The 21,236-nt window shown below is 39.7% G+C and overlaps 1 protein-coding gene across 2 annotated transcripts in view; it reads left to right on the forward strand.

The window, feature by feature from the left end:
• The window catches only part of Tspan12 (tetraspanin 12), a 104,119-nt gene extending 83,318 nt beyond the window's left edge, over nt 1-20,801 (forward strand). For both annotated transcript variants that reach the window (XM_021165686.3, XM_021165685.2), the window contains exon 9: nt 19,235-20,801. In XM_021165686.3, coding sequence (XP_021021345.1) covers nt 19,235-19,540 — 306 coding nt within the window. In that variant the 3' untranslated portion in view covers nt 19,541-20,801. The remainder of the gene's footprint in view (nt 1-19,234) is intronic.
• Nucleotides 20,802-21,236: the final 435 nt, after the last annotated feature.

Below are 21,236 nucleotides of genomic sequence, written 5' to 3' on the forward strand. Positions count from 1 at the left end.
TATTTCATTTACATTTCCAATGCTATCCCAAAAGTCCCCCACACCCTCCCCCACCCACTCCCCCACCCACCCATTCCCACTTCTTGGCTCTGGCGTTCCCCTGTACTGAGGCATATAAAGTTTGCAAGACCAAGGGGTCTCTCTTCCCAATGATGGCCGACTAGGCCATCTTATGATACATATGCAGATAGAGACACAAGCTCTGGGGGGGTACTGGTTAGTTCATATTGTTGTTCTACCTATAGGGTTGCAGACCCCTTTAGCTCCTTGGGTACTTTCTCTAGCTCCTCCATTGGGGGCCCTGTGATCCATCCAATAGCTGACTGTGATCATCCACTTCCCCACAATCAGCTTCCAAATGCTGATACCATTGCATACACTAGCAAGATTTTCCTGAAAGGACCCAGATATAGCTGTCTCTTGTGAGACTATGCCGGGGCCAAGCCATGATATTTTATGCTACAAAACACAGGACTCAATACTTCTGCAAGTGTTAAATGGAAACAACTGTGGAGATTTTTATAACATTATAACTTACTCTTATTCATTAAAAGAATAGGTGGTTACAGAATGTGAGTGTGTGTGTTGAATCCTATCAGTGTTCCTAGTATAAATTTGCTCATTGGCTAGTTCTGAGAAACAGCAAGCCAACATTGAAAGTCAGTGCTTCTAGCACTGTGGGTGAGTTTCTGCCTTGGTGCTAATGATGTGTTAGAAGAATGGCTGAGATCCTAGTACCACCGTACACCTCTTCAGAATCTGAATGCGGATCATCTCTCTTCATTTTTACTTTATTTAGCTGAAAATTATTCATTTTTATATTTTATATAATTTTCTTCTGGTAAAACTCAATTCACTTTTCCCGGAGTGGCTTAGACTGTGCTTTCTAATGCTCTGTAATGGGATTCTTTCTGCTGATGGTTTCTTTCTATACTGCCTAATGGAAAAAGATTGGAGGAAGCCACATTGTTGTACATGTGCTAAATGATAACCCAGATTAATTTAAACACTTTCAATAGTCAGCTGATGTGGACAACTGTAAATTGATTTCAGACACAGACCTCTGGTTAGGTTGGTTGTATCAGAGCAATCTGCTTTTGAATTTTACAAGGAGCAACTGATGCTGATATTAGTGATGATAACAGTACAGTTATATGCATAATTGACTTTCAAAAGGGGATCATTTAGTAGCTTTATGGCTCAAGTACGATTAGGTCCATAATTAAAAAATAAGCATTCTGAGATCATCCGCCTGCAAAATGAGTGTTTAAATGGTGAAATGAGTGACTAAGAACTGGAGGCTTGGACAGGATTCTTCTGAAGTTGGCGAAAAGAAGGGAAAACGTATTAGATGTCTTCGAATATCTCAAAATTTCTAATTCAGATCAGGAACGAAGCACACGCAGCATTGCACCAAGGGCCAGAAGTTACAGGAAGGACATTTTGCATCAATGGAAGGAAGACCTTGTTCATCAAAATCTGTCCAATCATGAGACAGGCTATCTTGTAAGCCAGTGTCTCATTGCTAAAAATATTAAAGTCAAGGTCGGATAGCCATGTCAACAGGTGCTGTGGAACAGGCTTTTAAATTAAGAGTGACTGTAACAGACAGACTTCAAGGCCCCTTTATCTTCCATATTCTCTAAGCTCTGAGATAAGGACCTGCTTTCTTCCTACACTCTTTCTTCAGAAGTCTGAAATCAGGGAAATAAATCATTTGCAACCATCTGGTGGCCTGCCCGGTTCCCTGACCCAATAATATTTTATGACACGTTTTGAAACCTTTGAAAAATGATAGAGCAGAAATATAGCAACAACTGCACATTGTAGAAATATCCTCCTCACCAGAGGTGCATTGAGGGTTGGCATGGAAACCCTTGACGTCCACAATCATCAGTGTGTACCCTTGAATAAAAGAATAGGCTTACTATAATTTCATGCGTGACTATCTCTGCCTCTCACTTTGCTTTTGCGTATTTTGTAACTGTCCTGGATTCCACACACAGTGTAGAACATTGTGACAAAATCCTTTCTGGTAGCTTAAAGGACAGTAGTATAGACATTTAGCAACAAGAAGAAAAAGACAATTACAGGAAAAAAAAAAAAAAACAAAAAACCACAGGGCAGTAAACACTTGCAAGTGTTTACTCCGTAATAGGGTGAGGCTTTCTTGCTGAGGGTGCTTCCCGAGACAGGGTGAGGCTGTCTTGAAAGGTAGAATTTTAACGGAATTGGAGATAAGGACTCAGCTGTGCAAAGACTGCAAAGAGTATTTTTGGCTTAGGGAATTGCAAGTACCAAAGTTCAGGTGGCCAGGACCAGTGCTCCTTGGATTCCTGGTACCCCGTTCTTGGGAAGTGTCTGCATCACTGTGTTTTTAGATGGAGGGTGTCAGACTCAGGCTCAGCCAGGCTTCAGACTTAGAAATGAGGTTGGTGAGATTCAGTGTGCTGCACCTCTTCTTTCTCTAGTTACAAGGGTGCAATGTTTAGGCTTGACCTGGAGGAGACAGACAGGCAGACAGACAGACACAGACAGACAGAGACATAGGGAGAGGGAGAGGGAGAAAGAGAGGGAGCAGTGGAGGAAGTACATATGAAGGATGTTAGAAAGTTTCACATAGCAGGAATCTTGGACCTGCTGCCCATGAATTTGGGATCTTGGAGGAACTACAAGTTATGCCATCCAAGCTACCTTCAGTATTTTGTGTGCATTTTGCTGGGGAATGGCAGCCACTGCTTTAATCAATCCCTCAAGGGACTTTGAGAGAATAGCTGTAGTCTTTATCTCAGACAGGAAACAAACCATACATAGGACTTTCAAGGCAAGACAAAGGCTCCAGTGTACCAGCTCAAGAAGAACAGACGAAGGTAAAACCCAGGCAAATTGTAAAGCAAAGAGGTGCAGAAAGCCAAGCAAAACACAAGTGCGGGACATGTGACATTTCCTTGTTTTGTGGTTAAAAGAGAGATGACTGCTAAAATATTGTCTTAGTCAGGGTTTCTATTCCTGCACAAACATCATAACCAAGAAACAAGTTGGGGAGGAAAGGGTTTATTCAGCTTACTCTTCCACATTGCTGTTCATCACCAAGGAAGTCAGGACTGGAACTCAAGCAGGTCAGGAAGCAGGAGCTGATGCAGAGGCCATGGAGGGATGTTCTTTATTGGCTTGCTTCTCCTGGCTTGCTCAGCCTGCACTCTTTTTTTTTCTTTTTTTAAAAAATTTTTAATATTTTTTATTACGTATTTTCCTCAATTACATTTCCAATGCTACCCAAAAGTCCCCCATACCCCCCCCCCACTTCCCTACCCACCCATTCCCATTTTTTTGGCCCTGGCGTTCCCCTGTACTGGGGCATATAAAGTTTGCGTGTCCAATGGGCCTCTCTTTCCAGTGATGGCCGACTAGGCCATCTTATGATACATATGCAGCTAGAGTCAAGAGCTCCGGGGTACTGGTTAGTTCATAATGTTGTTCCACCTATAGGGTTGCAGATCCCTTTAGCTCCTTGGGTACTTTCTCTAGCTCTTCCATTGGGAACCCTGTGATCCATTCAATAGATGACTGTGAGCATCCACTTCTGTGTTTGCCAGGCCCCGGTCTAGTCTCACAAGAGACTAGATATCTGGGTCCTTTCAGCAAAATCTGCACTCTTATAGAACCCAAGACTACCAGCCCAGAGATGGTTCCATCCACAAGGGGCCCTTCCCCCTTGATCACTAATTGAGAAAATGCCTTACAGTTGGATCTCATGGAGGCATTTCCTCAACTGAAGCTCCTTTCTCTGTGATAACTCCAGCTGTGTCAAGTTGACACAAAACTAGCCAGTACAAATGTATTGACTACATCTTAAGAAAAGTAATGTTCTCAGTTATTTCTCTAAGGACAGGGCAGAGTGAGATCACACAGCAGGCTGTCTTTGGGACATTTTTTACTTTAAACCCCTAGACTTTCTTTTAAGCAAATATATTACTATAAACCAGGTATTTCAACTTGTGTGCTCTGACCCCATTTGGGGGGGAGGCAAATGACTCTTTCACAGAGATCATATAGCAGATAGCCTGCATATCAAATATTTATGTTAGGATTCATAATAGTAGCAAAATAACGGTTATGAAGCAACAATTAAAATAATTTTATGGTTGGGAGTCTCTACAACATGAAGAAATATGTTAGAGAGTTGCAACATTAGGAAGGTTGAGAACCACTGTTTTAGAAGGTTGTTTTATTCCTCCTCCCCCTGCTCTTCCTCCTCCTCCTCTTCCTCCTTCTCCTCCTCCTCTGCCCATAAAGGATATCAGAAAGGCCTATAAGGGTAGAAATGAAGGGATGATCATGCTTTTCTGTTATTTGACCTGCAGGACACAGTGACCCTGGACTGGAGGCCAGGGGTGGGGACTTAGTTAAGGAACAGGTGAGCATCAGTGAATGGAAAGGTGTTCAAAGGAAACTTTGGGATCAAGGGAGATTCAAGCTAGCAGGAGCCATCAGAACTAGTGCTGATGGCCGTCCAACCTGAGCAAAGTTTCTCAAGAGGATATGGGATGGAGGATGAGATATGGAGAATTGGGAACTCTGGGTAAATCAACAGCAGAATTATTGCGAAAACTGTGACGTACAGATGGACATGGAGTAATTAAAAAGAAGTAAAAACAACCTAGAACTTGGTCATCCATGTTGTTTGAAGTCTTCAACCTCCTATTAGCATATTGTTTAGTGTGTGGGCTGAGTGCAGTGGATGCACAAGCGAGCCCTGTCCTCATTGAGATGCTGTGTGCTTCTGTTCTTGCCCCTCCCCTTTTATTCATCCGTACTTGAAAACAATCAGTATACATTTTCTTTATTTTCTGAGCGACTTCTCAGCCCTCAGAGTTGTTTGTTAGTGTTCCTCTCCTCTTAATGTCTTTGACCACTCCTAACAATTAGTATCCTTTACGTATGGAAGCATTTTTCACACCCGATACCCTGCTAATAATTTCCCTTAGTATTTCTGAGCTGAGGTGGAGAGATAACAAAGTGTTATGGGTACAAAAGTGCTGTGGTGGGAAATAAGTACAGCCTTCCATTGAACTCTACCTACTGAGAGGGCCAGTTGATTTTCGCCTATGTCACCTTATTCTTTGGTTTGTGTGGGATTATCCTCAGGACCAAGAAAATCTTCACACATGATACACACAAGAAATTAGGAGTGAAAATGATAGAGAGCTTCAAGGAGTTAGAAGGGGCATGAGGTTAGCCCTTCAGGCAGGCAAGTTGACTGAGTCACTAACAAATAGCCATAAAGGGGGCTAGAAGGGATGGAGAGATGGTGCAGCGGTTAAGAGCACCTACTGCTCTTTCAGAGGTCCTGAGTTCAATTCCCGGCAACCACATGGTGACTCACAACCATCTGTAATGGGATCCGATGCTCTGTTCTGGTGTGTATGAAGAGAGCAACGGTGTACTCATATACCAGGAGAAGAAAGCATTTGATGAGTAGGTGGTAGAAAAGGTCACGCCCAGGTAAGCAATGGTGCAAAGTTAGAACTGACAGCGAGTGAAGAGAATGGCTCCATCGCCATGTCACACCAAGCAGGGGCTGGGTTATGAATAGCTCCATATGGTCTGCTAACACACAGGTTTTACAGTCTGTAATTGCCGAGTCAAAAGGCAACTGCACTCACAAATTTGAGGCATTCCTATGAAAGGAAGTCTTATTACAAAGCAGTCGTGGGATACTGATTTATTAATAATGAGTCTACACATCCAGATAAACACACAGAGAGACCCCTGCCTGCATGGTGACCGGTAGGCAGCTTTTCAGGCTCAGTGGTTAGTTAGATGGAATTTCCCTAAGAAATTCCTTTCTGGGGTTCTTTATATAAACTCAGAGATCTTCCCTCCTGCCTTTCTTCTGGCTTCATTATCTCCTTCTAAACTGCCAGCAGGATCAGGTTGACTCTGGCTTGGGTCTTGTCTGTTTTATCAAAGTCCCCGCAGGACCAGTTCTGGTTGTTTGTGGCTGGTAGGGGCCCAGAGCAGGCTTTTATCTTCAGGCTTTGCTTGATCTAATCTGGTTTGGAAGCGCTCTGGCAGTTTTGCTGCAGGTATACAAATGCATTGTTCTTTCAATTGCGAATTTCCTCTTCCTGATTCACTGTTGAGAGCGACCACTTTCCTCCTCTGCTTTATTCAGAGAGACTAGCAGTATTTGCTTGAAGAGTGTAGCGCCATAAAAAGCCTTCATAGGATGTCGGCTTGCAAAAGTATGTTACGTAGCTATTAGTTTAGATCTGTTTTTGTTTGTTTGTTTTGTTTTTTGTTTTTTTGTTTGTTTTTTAATCCTAATGCTGGTGTTGTAAAGAATGGGATGAGAGGAGCTAGAGAGATGTCTCAGAGGTTAAGAGCACTAATTGCCCTTCCAGAGGTCCTGAGTTCAATGACCAGCAACCACATGGTGACTCACAACCATCTGTAATGGGATCCAATGCCCTCTTCTGGTGTGTCTGAAGTCAGCTACAGTGTACCCATGTGCATTAAATAAAAAAATCTTAAAAAAAGAATGGGATGAGGCATGGGATTTAGGTGAGGATCTAGACTTGAGGTAGAAAATTAGGGAGGCAAAGTACAATATTGGTTCCTCACCCACCCCAAGAGTCAAGGCTGACATGGCTTTAAGACAGCTTAACACTTACTCGTAAGAACTCTCACATGGAAAGGTACCATGGGAAGTGAACATCCAAACAGTTCTCTCCTGGAGAGAACTCTTCCCTGAAATCTAATGAATGAAAGTGTAGAACACTGAAGGAGCTTGTCCAGACCAGACGGGAGCGATGTCAGCACGTCCACCTTCAGGTTCTTTCCGCTGTCTCTTCATCATGGTCTCTGTCTGCTCGGTGTGGACAGGAAAAGGGGAAACTGCAGATTACCAAAGTCCTTGACCTGAAAAATCCATCTCCGGTTAGCACAAAACCTCAGAGCAAGAAGATGCAGACTTTTCTGTTAGAGTGAGCAAAATGAGAGAGAATACAGCTAGTTAAAAACCCAATTGCAGATCACTAACCATTGGATTTCAGGGGGAGGAGGACATTAGGAAGTGAGTTCTTAGGTTTTACAGCTTGCTTTAGAGAATTAGAAATTTACTATCTCTACCTTACTTTGAGGACAAAAAACAAAAACAAACAAACAAAACAACACAACAACACAACAACAAAAGGAAGCAGGTGAGCAGAAGTTCACAGTCACAGGACCCTGCTTCTGCAGTGTGCTTTCATGTTTAGTCTAAAAACTGACTGCCTCCTTTAGGATCAGGGGTGTAAGCCCTGACAGAAACACCGAATTTTTCAAAAAGGATACTCATTGACACAGAATTCTGATTGATCGTGTTAAATGTATTAGCTCATTAAAACCCTAAGGCAGTTCTCTCAGTATTATCAGCATTTTGTGAAAAAGTAACCTAGGAAGAGACAATAGATTTGGCCTCAGGTTGTATGGTTGGGACTTGACTAAGCCTGAATCTGCTTGCTTCAGGGGCCCGGGCTTAGATATCTCTAGTGATAAATACATGGTAAAGAGCAAAATGAGTTTATTAACATTTTTCAATTCTAAGCCTCAAATTTCTTGTCTATTAGATACAATATCAGTAGCACACAGATAAACATAAATCTTCTGCACACTACTTGGCATGTAATAAGCATATATTTTTTCCGTGCACAGTGGTAGCTAATGACACCCATAACAGCAATTTATTAGGGACTTCATTGAATTAAATAGAAAAAATTAGTGCACTGCAATTAAGTTTTTAACTAGCTGTGTTGGCCTTCATTCTGCTTATACTAACAAAAAAGAGTACATCTTCTGGCTATGTGTTTTTGTGCTAACTAAAGGTGGATTTTTCAGGTCAAGGATTTTGATAATCTGCAATTTCTCCTTTCCCCGTCTTCCGGTAGTCTGGGTGAACAAGTCACATTAGAAGGGGTCTACAAATAAACCCCCGTGTGAGCCAGGCATGGGCCCTCTTCAGCTGTAGAAACCTGAGTGTGCTTGGGGAGTTTTTAGACTCCAGACTCTTTATATGCAGTTTTGGTCAAATTGTGAAGTGTGGAGCCAAGCATTGCGTTTCTGCATTTGATAATGCTGCCTATATCCTGTGGGCAATTTGAGGATCTGTCGTGCATTCAAAAATACTAAAATAACTTCTGCATTAGTGTTCACTCTTTAGAGGTGAATGCTTTAGGACGTACTGTCTAGGCCTTCCTTTACGGAAGCACTTATTATATATTGAAAATATATATACTGAAAATTATATATTATATTATAATTATATATTATATATTTGTACCTGATAATTACCACACTCATTTCAAACTTGAGAGTCATGTTTGTCATCAAAAATCAATTATAAAAATATCAATACTGTTATGCATATATCGGCAGCTCGATCGTATTTCTCCTTTATCTTCATAACCCTTTCAAGGACTGCCTGGATTTCTGATGTGGCCTGAGAATATTGAGTACTGAAAAGCCATGGGTGTTCTTCCAATTTTAGAAACTCATTTTGGAGATAGATCAGAGAATAATTTCAAGTGTATAATTTCCTCAAGTGAAATGAGGCATCCTGACGTGCCTTCAAATAGATGCTTGGAAATAGAGAAATTTATGTGTTTTTTTTCTTTCTTTTTCTTCTTATAAATGCAGTGTTGTTATTTATGGTTAATAGTTGACAAGAATTTTAATATTGCAGCAAGGAAAGTAGATGAGCCAGGAAGTCTTATTCATACCTTTGAATTATCTGAGGTTATTAGCATAGGATTCACATGGCTTTATTTAAGATAAAAACGTATTTAAGTAAAATCACCTCCGAATATTTTATCTGCAAATAAGCAAATGAATGAAATCCACTTCTTTCCTATGATGAACAAAAATAAAATACATTTTTGATCTCCACCATTTCTATTTTTTTTTTAACTTACACTTAGGAAGTTTGTTTTTTCTTTTATTTTTTTAATTAGGTATTTTCTTTATTTACATTTCAAATGTTATCCCCTTTCCCAGTTTCCTCCTGTCCTTCGGAATCCCCCTATCCTATCCCCTCTCCTCCTGCTTCTGTGAGGGTATTCCCCAACTCACTCACCCCCTCTCTTCCTTGCCCTGGCATTCCCCTACAGTGGGGCATGGAGCCTTCACAGGACCAAGCGCCTCTCCTCCCAATGATGCCCAACAAGACAATCCTCTGCTACATATGCAGCTGGAGCCATAGAACCCTCCATGTGTACTCTTTGGTTGGTGGTTTAGTCCCTGGGAGCTCTGGGGGTTCTGGTTGGTTGATATTGTTGTTCCTCCCATGGGGTTGCAAACCCCTTCAACTCCGTCAGTCCTTTCTCTAACTCCTTCATTAGGGACCCTGTGCTCACCTAGCTTGTTATAAACAATGATAGGCCATGCAAGCATATGCCCTTATTGTTTTGTCTAGGCCTAGTATTCTACTTTCAGCAGTTCAGTTTTACACTGGAAAAGTGTAAACTAGATTTATAATTATTTCAGTGGCTCAAAGTAAGGTCAGGGTGACATTCTGACTTAATTTCTTTGGGAAGCATGGTGTAAATGAAACCTGAAGGCTGGGGCTACCTCTGTGATGAATGTAGAGGAAGAAAGGAGAAGAAAATGACCCTATGTAGAAGGTTGGTTTGAAAAGTTAATCTGTGAATCTGACTTTAGGCACTCGTGGAAATGCTTCGCTGGTACTCAGCATAGTATTTATTATACTGCAAGATTGTTTTGAGTCACAAAGATGTGTTAAATTGTGTTCACCTGAGAGAAATTTGAGCTGTTATTTATACGCTCATACTTTGTGCCTTTTATTAAATAAAGAATCTAATTCAGCATATAAGATGCAGTGAGTTAATAATGAAATATAAATAGAACTGAAAAGTCAAGGTGAAGGGACAGGAAAAACCAAGCAGGTACGCTCCATACAAGGGTGACCAGTTGCTGTAGTTGAGTATCCCGCTGCCTGTAAGCTTCCTGACAGACCCCTGAAAAGGAGCCATGCTTTTCTGCATGATCTTCATGCTGCAAGGGTAAATGGTCAAATTTCTCAAAGGGAGGAGAATTCCAAAGCATTGCTTTTCAAGTGGAACTTTATAATATATCTAGGAAAATGTTTTCAATTTTATTTTCACCAATTTAGGGATATATATATATATATATATATATATATATATATATATATATGCATATACACACACACACAACACACACACACACACACACACACACACACACACATATATATATATATATATATATATATATATATATATATATATAGTATTCTTTAAAATTTATCAGGACAGTACCTCAGCAGGGCATAAGCCAAGTTTAGTTAGTATATTGTACATCAGCAGAGTTTGGTCATTTGGTTTTCTGGTAATAGAGATGTCACTGTATTTCATTTGCATAATTTATAAACTTTCAATAGGTTCTTTGTTTTGTTTTGTTTTGTTTTTGAGTCATGGTTTCTCTATGTAGCCCTGGTTATCCTGGAATTCACACTGTAGACCAGGCTAGCCAGAAACTCAAAGATCTCCCTGCCCCTGTCTCCCAAGTTCTGAGATTAAAGGCATGTGCCACCACTGCTTGGTCCCAGGAGGCCCTCAATAGAAGAGAATATAATATAATTTTATATGGGACAAACTTAAGGACTATAAATTCTGTATCGTCTGACAGATGCAAATCTGTAGAGAAAATAATGAAGTCATGTTTGACACATTGACTGAAAAGCAGAGGACTCTGTTAGAATCTCTTCTCTGCGTCAACTCTATGTTCTCATCCTAAGGAAGAGATCAAGTCTTTTCGTAGTGTCCTGGTGTAGAAGAAAATCACATCTGGTCTAGAGGTACATCAACACAATTCCATGGTTAGTATTCTGGATGGACCAAGGAGCGTGTTTTCACCTGAATCCAAACCAAGAGACTTGGTTTTCTTAAAACTCTCCTGCATTTTTTTAATGTTTTTTTTTTTTTTTTTTTTTTTTTTTTTTTAATGATTAGAAGCTTTACCATTTTCAATGTAATGTTGACAAACTCAGCCCAATCCAGAAAAAGATTATTAGGGAGCCAGGCTGTAGTAGTGCATGCCTTTAATCCCAGCACTCAGGAGGTAGAGTCAGGCAGATGACTTTTCGAGGCTGGCCAGTTTACAGAGCGAGCTTCAGGATAGCCAGGGTTACACAGTGAAACCCTGTATTAAAACAAGATCCCTCCAAAATGATCATTAGGGGCTAGGCATATACATTTGAAAAGCTAGAAGAACTGGGTTATATTATCCAGATAATAGATTACATGGAGGGCTAAAGTGAGGCTGAGGTGACCCTGTTGTATGGGAAGGAATAGACTGAGCACAGAACTAGAACTAGTGCATCCTGTTAGAAAGGCACTTCCAGCAAGACATGACTGCTAAGAGCTAGTTATATGGAGTACTTAGCTCAGTTGTAGAATGCAGGGATCCTTGGATTAGGTTCCTAACATCAAATAAACCAGGTGTGGTGGCACATAGCTGTAATCTCAGCAATCAGGAAGTAGAGGAAGGAGAATAGAAATTCATGGCCATTCTCCACTACTTAGTGAATTAATTTAAGCCAGTTTAGAGTATAAGAGGCCTGTCAGAAAAAGAAGAGGTAGTATTGATAAGACTCACTAGTGAGACAGGAAGTCTCATTAGAATTGCAACTTAAGGATTCCTTTAAAACCTGTGGGTTGCGATCCCTTAGGAAGGTCAAATGTCCCTTTTACAGGACTAGCCTAAAACCACCAGAAAACCCATAGCAAAATTACAGGTCTGAAGTTGCAATAAAAATAATTTCATGGTTGTGGGAGTCACCCCAACATAGCTAACTGTATTAATGGGTCACAACACTAGGAAGGCTGAGAACCAGTGCTTTAAAACATTTTTATATTTTACATGTGAGCCTTTCTTCTTTCTTTGTATGTCATGTAATTTTCTCTTTTCCTTTCCTCCCTCTCTGTCCCTCTCTGTTCCCTTCTGCCCTCTCTCTCCCTCCTTTCTCCCTCCTTTCATTCCTTTTCTCCCTCCTTGTACATTTCTTTCTTCCTTCCTGCTGGACATTTCAAATTATTTAAGAACCCTTCACACTGTGCCATGAAAGTTTCTTGTGGTTCATTGTTAACCTATTAAATTTTCTACACTAATTTTGTAAAGTCTGTGTTTTGTTATGAGTGGCTTTTGAAGTTGCTGCTCAGGTAGTTTGGGGTGTGGTCAGTTAGTGAATGAACAGAGATTTCTTGAAGTGATTGGAGCCAGTAAGTCTCCTAGCCCTTTGTCAAAGAATCTTGAGGCCATTTAGAAGTGAGATTGTTGGGCCTACCAAGCTAATGGGCATGTGTGTAACTTTCTCAAATCTCATATACAGATAGAGCTCTTCCACATATAACATAGGTTGACTTACTGTTCCTTAACTATGAGGTCTCTTAAGAAATGGTTTGGCTCAAAGATGTACAACTACCAACCCACACCTCAAATTGCTGCTGTGATCAACAGATGCTCTGAGGTTCTTTAGTGGACATTTCCAGGGACAAAGCTACTACACTTGCTGAACTCTAAAGTCACATAAAAACAGCCTAGGGTTCTAGATAGCCACCAGAGCTGACAAATAACGACGACAATTCTTGTTAGGAATTACACCTTTAAAGGGCATCAACTCTATTCTGCTCTTCTGTAGCCAGCATCCACCGTGGACGTAGACTGGTTTTCAAGACTAGTGCAGATGAGAGATTGAACAGTGGACATTCAAAGCTTTCTGCTCTTCTTGAGACCCAGGTGCCTTCTGGAATAAACACTACTTGGATTGCTTCAAGTCTTTGTCTAATTCCCAGAGGTCTGAAAAAGTTGATTCTGACCATTGCTTATGTGGAAGACGCTGCCCAGAACTCTTACTGGGCACACTTTGCTAATGTCACTAAATTTTCTCCAAGCTTTAGAAAAGATGGAAACTTGGCCTACTGACTTCCAAGATCCACTCCACTCTAGAACATTTTTTATTAACTAATGTATCTCATTCCTAGTGCATCGTGGATAATACAATTTACTGTACATTTTAAAAGCTAAATATGATGTTGAAAAATATCAACACTGACTGTTTAATGCCAAACTACAAAGCCAAACATGTTGTAGGTGACCACCTAGGGCTATGGTTTACTTACATATTTGAGAAAGAAACATTGCCCTTCTTATGAACTGTCTGCTTAAAATGAATTATTGTAAAGGGAAGACAGACTTAATACAAAGATGAAACTATATAGTCAAAATTTACATTTCAGAGACGATTGAGGGAGTAAAATGAAATAATTGAAGTATTGCATTTCAAAGGTTTGAGCCATCAGCATGGATATTTCCTGAATGCTTTGCTTTTTAAATACATTATCAGCTGTAGTCACTGTGTTACATAACAGATCTTTTGAACTTACTTTTCTCATCTAATTGAAAATGTGGATCCTTGAGTGGTTCACCTTTCATTCTAAAATTTATCATTAACTAAATATTAGAACATCTACACTAATTTTTCTTATGCATTAAAGACTCATATTTATACCTCAGTACTGCAGACAGAGACAAAGGTCATTAGCCCAACATCACCAAAGACTGTCTTATATTCATTTCCTGAGAAACAGATAGGACAATATGATATATATATATATATTACACAATATATATATATTGGTTTTTTGAGACAGGGTTTCTCTGTATAGCCCTGGCTGTCCTGGAACTCACTTTGTAGACCAGGATGACCTCAAACTTAGAAATTTGCCTGCCTCTGCCTCCTGAGTGCTGGGATTAAAGGCATGCACCACCATGCCCAGCTGATACGTATTTTTTAGCAATAAGTTTAAGAGAGGTGTCTATCTATATTGACATTCCACATGTCTAAAAGTAAAAGCTTTAAATTTACATGTAATTATTAAAAAGTAACTATTTACAAATTATATAAAATATTTGTCTACTCTGTCAGAAGGCTACTGGGCTAACCTCTCAATAACAGGAGGACATTTTGGATAGTGATTTCACTTTCCTACAAAACACTGATGGCCACTTTGGCTCTTGCAGGCAAGGGTTAAAATGATCAGTATTTGTTGGTGACATAATGTTACACTTTGGGGACTTTTCATAATCATACAAAGTGTTGCAACTTGGCTTCTATCTGCTGGTCATTAATTTTGTTTCTTCTGCATGTAGATTCAAGCTTTCTAGCCTATGGGGCTGACACAGAGGTCAGAATCTGCACACCCTTTGCTTTTGAGCATTCATTAACCCTCTCAATGTCCTAAACAAGTGGCACTGGTTATCTGTTTTAAGACGGGAGTAGTGAGTCTTCAGTTCATGACGTCAGCAATGGTACTACACTGAACCACATTATACAAGGGCCTTTTAAAGGCAAGTAGACTCTGATAAATAGCTGAGTGGAATTGTTTCAAAGCTTTTGAACTTTGTAAAACTGTCTTGGTGATTTGTATTTTGGTTTTCCTCAGATCACTTGTGCATGTTAGAGTGTGTGCTCATCTTTCTTGAAATGGTAGGAAAGCCAAAAAAGTTCTTGTTTTCCTTTAAAAGATTCATTGTATACATATATATCGTCGAGAATGATATATATATATATATATCACCAAAGGCTGAATGATATATATCGGCGAGAATGATATATATATATATCATTCTCGGGATATATATATATATATATATATGTCTATATATATATATATATAGATATATATATATATATATATATATATCCCGAGCTATCGTTCTCGCCGGCAAGAACACACTCGGACAACCGGATTCTTATATACAGTGTATATATATATATACACTGTAACTTCTTCAGACCAGAAGAGGGCATCAGATCCCATTACAAATGTTTGGGAACCACCATGTGGGTGCTGGAAATTGAACTCAGGACCTCTGGAAGAGCAGTCAGTGCTCTTAACTGCTGAGTCATCTCTCCAGCCCGTGTTATACGTTCTAAAGCACATTACATTTACTGTTAGTAAGGCTGACAATAGTTTGCTCTTTTCTTTCTTTTTTTTTTTTTTTTTCTTTTAAGATTTTATTCATCAAGAATGGGCAGTTACTGTTGAGTGTCTGACCACTTTTACAGGATGTCTTATTGTTTTCGTTTGTTTGTTTGTTTGTTTTTGTTTTGTTTTTTCGAGACACCGTTTCACTGTGTAGTTCTGGCTGTCCTGGAACTCACTTTGTAGACCAGGCTGGCCTCGAACTCAGAAATCTGCCTGCCTCTGCCTCCCAAGTGCTGGGATGAAAGGTGTGCGCCAACACCACCCAGCTTCTTATTTTTCTTTGCAAATGGAAGAACTTCCTTGCTCCTAATAAGATATATGAAATGATCACTGATTCTGTGTTTAGTCCTCATTGACGTATGAATTCTTTGTGGGCTCTGGCAAAGCAGACAAGGAGGCAGTAATTTAAATATTTATGAATTTCTTTTTATTCCAGTGGCTATCTTTAGAGGGTAAACACCAAGTCACTTTTACTGGAACTCAAAAGCTTCCAAGTATGTTATAAAATAATCTCTCAGTTAGTCACCTTGATTTAAAATCAGGTTTCTATAGCAGAGTAGATTACTTCTAAACTGTGTGCTCACTGTGGACACAGATCCCTAAAGACAATACAGCTGCACTGTGGTTTCTCCAGAAGTTGACAGTGCAGTTCTTTTTCACAGTACCCTTTCTGTTTCTTCACTCCATCTTTCTTTGTCACGATTTTTTCTACTTCTGCTTTATTCATGCCTGAGTACTGTGTTTATGTCCCTTGCACCACACACTTATACATCTTGTTTTTAAATTTTTATTGGTTATTTTATTTATTTACATTTCAGATGTTATTCCTCTTCCCTGTTTACCCCCTGAAAACCCCATATCCCACTGTCCTTCCTCTTGTTTCTGAGGAAGCACCCACCCACTCCCACCTCACCACCCTGGCATTATCCTATTCTGGGGCATCAAACCTTCACAGGATCAAGGGCCTCTCCTCCCATTGATTCCAGACAAGGCCATCCTCTGTAACATATGTGGCTGGAGCCATGGGTAGCACTATGTATACTCTTTGATTGGTGGTTAAGTCCCAGGGAGCTCTGGAGATCTGGTTGGTTGATATTGTTGATCTTCTCATGGGGTTGCAAACCCCTTCAGCTCCTTCAGTCCTTCCCCTAACTGCTCCATTGGGGTCCCCATGCTCAGTCTGATGGTTGACTGCAAACAGCCTCTCAGGAGACATCCATATCAGCAAGCACTTCTTGGCATCAGCAATAGTGATTGGGTTTAGTGGCTGCATATGGGATGGATCAGTGGGGCAGTCTCTGCATGGCCTTTCTTTCAGTCTCTGCTCCACTCTTTGACTCTGTATTTCCTTTAGACATGACTAAATCTGGGTTAAAATTTTGAGAAGGGTGGGTGGCCCCATCCCTCAACCAGTGGCCGTGCCTAACCTCCAGATATGGTTTCTACAGGTTCTCTCTGCCCTTTGTTGTGTATTTCAGCTAATGTCATCCCTGTTGGATCCTGGGAGCCTCTTGCTTTCCTGGAGTCTGGAACTTTCTGTTGGCTACCCCCAGTTCTCCATCCTCCTTTGCTACACACCTCTGTTCAATTCCCTTCCCCTTTCCCAATTCTCTCAAAACACCATAGCTTCTTCTTTAATTAGTATTGCTGTTTAACAAAATGTATGTATTCATTTAAGAGTAGGGCTTTTTGAGATTTCTTCCATCCAGGTTGGTATGCCAACTGGTGTTGTCATTATGCCAGCATTTTTAGGCACCGCATTGCTGTGATTTCATAGATGAAGTTCCCTGTAATACATAGATGACACTGTCTTGTAATTGACATACTGTTCCTCTGAATCTTAAAATCTTACTACCCGGTTTCTGGGATGTTTCCTGAGCTTTAGGTGGAGGACTGGCATTGTAGCTGCATCAGTGGGGGATGAGCACGCTACAGGCAGTTGTTATCAGTGTTTTAACCAGTTGTGGATTTCTGGGTTTCCTTCTGGTACAAAAAGAACCTTTGGTGAGCAATGAGAACAAGCAAGGCCGTGGGCTATAGAGAACCTACTATTGTCATGTCCCCAAATCAATATAATTCCCAGTTGCTCTCCAAATACCTGTCTCCATACCTACAGGGCACAGCTCTCCTCTTTCTACTTCTGTTTACCTTATTTTCCTTTAGAATTTTTTTCTCTTATATGCTGTGGATTCCCATTAGACTCTTTTCATAAAACTTATCACTGACAATGACCTTGTTAACTTTTTTTCTCAAGTATCCATGACCTGTATGGGAACACGTTATATGTGTTTCAGATCCTTTAGGTAGGATAGATGGTACAGCATGACAGTAAGTCCCCTCTAAGTCCTCTCCTTGTGCAGTGTTCTGAGGTGGTGATGAATACAGGTCTATCCCTTGCCTCAGCATGTTTAGAAGCAGACTGAGGAGATGGTTTGGATTTGGGTGGATGCAGGGAAGTCTCTGACCAAGTGAGGCATTGCTACAACTCAGCAATGCCACAAACTACAACAATGACAATAACAACTACAATAATGATAATAACAGAAATAATCTGGATAAATCTAGATCATTAGTCAGCAGACTTACAGCCTTGAGCTAAATGTGGCCTGGAACACTTTTGTGCATGGAATGTTAGAGCAACACTCAACTCTACTCATTGGCTATTGTCAATGTCTGCTTTTATATCACACGGGAGGAAATGCAAAGCTGCAATCTAGACAGTATAGGCCGCCAAGCCTAAAATACTCCCCATCTAGCCCTCTACACAAACACCAAACGTTTGCCAACTTTCTTTAGATCATAGTTTCTTAAACTGTGGCTCACGATCCCACATGGGGTGTTATGAAAAATTTGGCAACAGTGAAAGGTCTTTATATGTGCCACGACTAAAATGTAATTTGAAGTCACACCAGTAATGGATCCTAGGTGTTTCTGGTAACGTTTGCCCATGTCACTTCTCAGGATCCACTGCATCTGTGATTTGGTGAACACTTGTGTATTTGCACTGCACTTGTGTTTGTTCAGGCCAGCTCAGACATGTGATTATCATACACTACAGATGGCAGTGTTTTTAACTGCATAAACAGATTAGTGTGCATTGATAGAAACCTTGTTTTTATTTTTCAAGACAGGTTTTTTCTATGTAATAGCCACGGCTATCTTAGAACTTGCTTTGTAGACTAGGCTGGTCTTGAACACACATTCATCCATATGAGTGCTGGGATTAAAGGAGTTCACCATTGTTTTTCTATCATCATTCCATGCTATGTACATTTATACTAATGTATATTATACTGTGTAAGAATTTGGTGTTTAAAATTGGTGTTTTAGTTACTATTTTTTTTAGCCTATTAAAATTTTATTAAATGAATGCTGATTGGGATTAGAATAGAATTTCCAACAGTTTCTCAAATGGACATAAACATACTTCTGGCCACTATGTACTTTATTCAAAACAGTATCATTGGCATTGAGATGTCTGTGTCTGTGTACCCTCATGAGTTTCTGCAGTTGCACCAGTTTTTGCTCAATTTCAAAAACCAGAAGAGCATGTCTGGTGCCTTCCTTTGTCACCCTCTGCCTATTTGTTTAGAAAGGATCTCTCTCTGAACCTGGGCCACCTGTAAATCCACAACGCCATCGATCCTCCTGTCTTCACTGCTTTGAACTTGGAGTTACAGGCATGCACAAGACATATGGCTTGTTTTGTGGGTGCTGGGATCGAACTCTGGTCCTAATTGTGTAGCAAGTGCTCTTAACAGATGGGATACCTCTCTAGTCTCAAAGAACTGTTCTAAAATACATTTCTTTATGATTTATTATGAGTAAATATTTTATTGGCATAGCTATTAAAAAACCTATATACCCAAGGTTATATTATGTTACTCAAGTAAAAATCAGTCACCATTACAAACTATTTAATAAGTTGTGCTCTAGACACTGGGTTTTATACCAGTGCCTGTGTATGGAAAATAAAAGAAAGATGCTGGACAGAATGAGCTACCAGGGCTTTTCAAGGTGAGTACCACATCTTGGCTAATGGTCATTTTTTAAAATTTCCTAAGTTTAACTAACTGATTAGATTGTGCTTTTTTCAAATCACTATTTTTGACAATTTAACACTGATTATGTTATTTCTTTTTCTTTTCTTTTCCTTTTTATAGGGTTGTGGGAAGAAGATGTATTCCTTTTTGAGAGGAACCAAACAATTGCAAGTTCTGCGGTTTCTGGGAATCTCCATTGGTGTGACACAAATCCTGGCCATGATTCTCACCATTACTCTGCTCTGGGCTCTGTATTATGATAGAAGGGAGCCTGGAACAGACCAAATGCTATCTCTGAAAAATGATACGTCTCAGCACTTGTCATGTCATTCTGTGGAACTGTTAAAACCAAGTCTTTCAAGGATCTTTGAGCATACATCAATGGCAAACAGCTTCAATACACACTTTGAGATGGAAGAATTATGAAGAATGTCAAAGAAGGAAATCACAAACCTGTGGGACAAGTGGGTTTTGGGGTACACAGTTATCCATTTCAGAAAATTTTAGACATATTAATATTCTGAAAAGGAATGTCTAAGCATTTCTCCACTCTTTAAAACAAAGGTTCCACATAGTAATACACAGACAATAATTGGTGCCCTTCAAAATGCCGAACCCAGACATTATAACAACTGTGTGTGCTTTCTTTCTTTTCTTTTTTTCTGAGCACAATTATGTTTTGCAGTGATACAGTTTGACTAGCGTTTCTGCATCCATTCACAGAAATGAACCATCATGTGGCACTGGAGCTGATCTGAAGGTTAACTGACTCCTCTAACTAACCTATAAACTATCCACTGACTGCTAACATAGGGATTTAGTGCTAAAGACCTTTATTAGCTGGTGATGTATTGTTCTGATGATTATTTGATTATATGCAAAAGTCTTTCAAAATTGGTGACTACCTAAATATGATTTTTGTTGGTTACTAAAATAATCTTATTAATAACACTTGTAAGAGCTAACACGTTGTCTTAAACTTATCAGGGATATATATGTATATAAGTCTGTGCTGTGTCTGTATAATTCAGTAGATTTCAGTTCTTATAATGTTATGAAAAACAATATTTGAAAATGGCAAAATTGTCTTACACAGCACCATTACTTTTGTCTCTTCCAACAACAGAACATTTAAATTCCGTCTTGGTTCTGTACTATATCTATAACTGTTAATTTAAGTTGTTAACCACTAATTTTGGAAATTACCAGTTTGACACATAGGGATCTCTGTAAGTCCGGCTGCAGGAAGTATTAACTACAGAATTTACACATAGTTGATTCATCAAAAGTTCAGATTTTTTTTCCCCCTCCCAATAAACACTTTGTCAAAGAGTGTTTTTCGTTTTTTTTTTTTTTTTTTTTTTTTTTTTTTTTTATGTTTTCATGTATTTCTTTTGCAAACAAGAAGCAACAACTTGAAGTTGATGTAATTTTACAGAGGAACAACATTCTCTGCAGAGATCCTCATAGGAATCTCTAAAATAAGTGGTAGCCTAACCAGAGAGAATCCTTGATTTCTTTCATCAATTAATACACTGTAGCAAATGATACAGAATATTAATTTTTTACAAGAGTAGAAGATATTTATTTGAAACGGGAAAAGTGCATTTTACTGTATCTTGTGCATTCTGTTCATTTCTTGGATTACAGAAAGAAAATTAATCAATAAATATTTTCTAGATCGTGATGGTTTGCCTATTTACTTTCAAGACAAGGTCTCAGTATACAGTTCTGGAAAGGGTGACCGTTTTTATACTGAACTATCACTTTTATCAGTGAAGCAAGGGATGAGCAAGGGAGAGGATGCAAATGAGAAGAGCAGGCATGGGTGTGGGGGAGGCCTCCATGATTGGAAATGATGCAGCCCACAGTCTCAAGGCATGTTTATCAAGATCCTCTGCCATACCATCACTATCTTCATGGATGCCTGGCATAAAATATTGGCTTCAAGTTGGAGCACACCATTGAGGGCATCTGCAAGTGCTTGCCTGACACAACAAAAGCAGGAGGAGCATGTTTGGGGTGAGGGTGGCTTTCTGTGAGAACCCAGCCACAGTGGGCACTGTAGATGGGTTTGAAGCCTCCATGCTTTGAGACCTTCTGGACCTTTCTTATGTTTCCA

Source organism: Mus caroli, unplaced genomic scaffold, assembly GCF_978045245.1.
Source record: "Mus caroli unplaced genomic scaffold, Mus_caroli_1 scaffold_7, whole genome shotgun sequence".
NCBI classification, from domain to species: domain Eukaryota; kingdom Metazoa; phylum Chordata; class Mammalia; order Rodentia; family Muridae; genus Mus; species Mus caroli.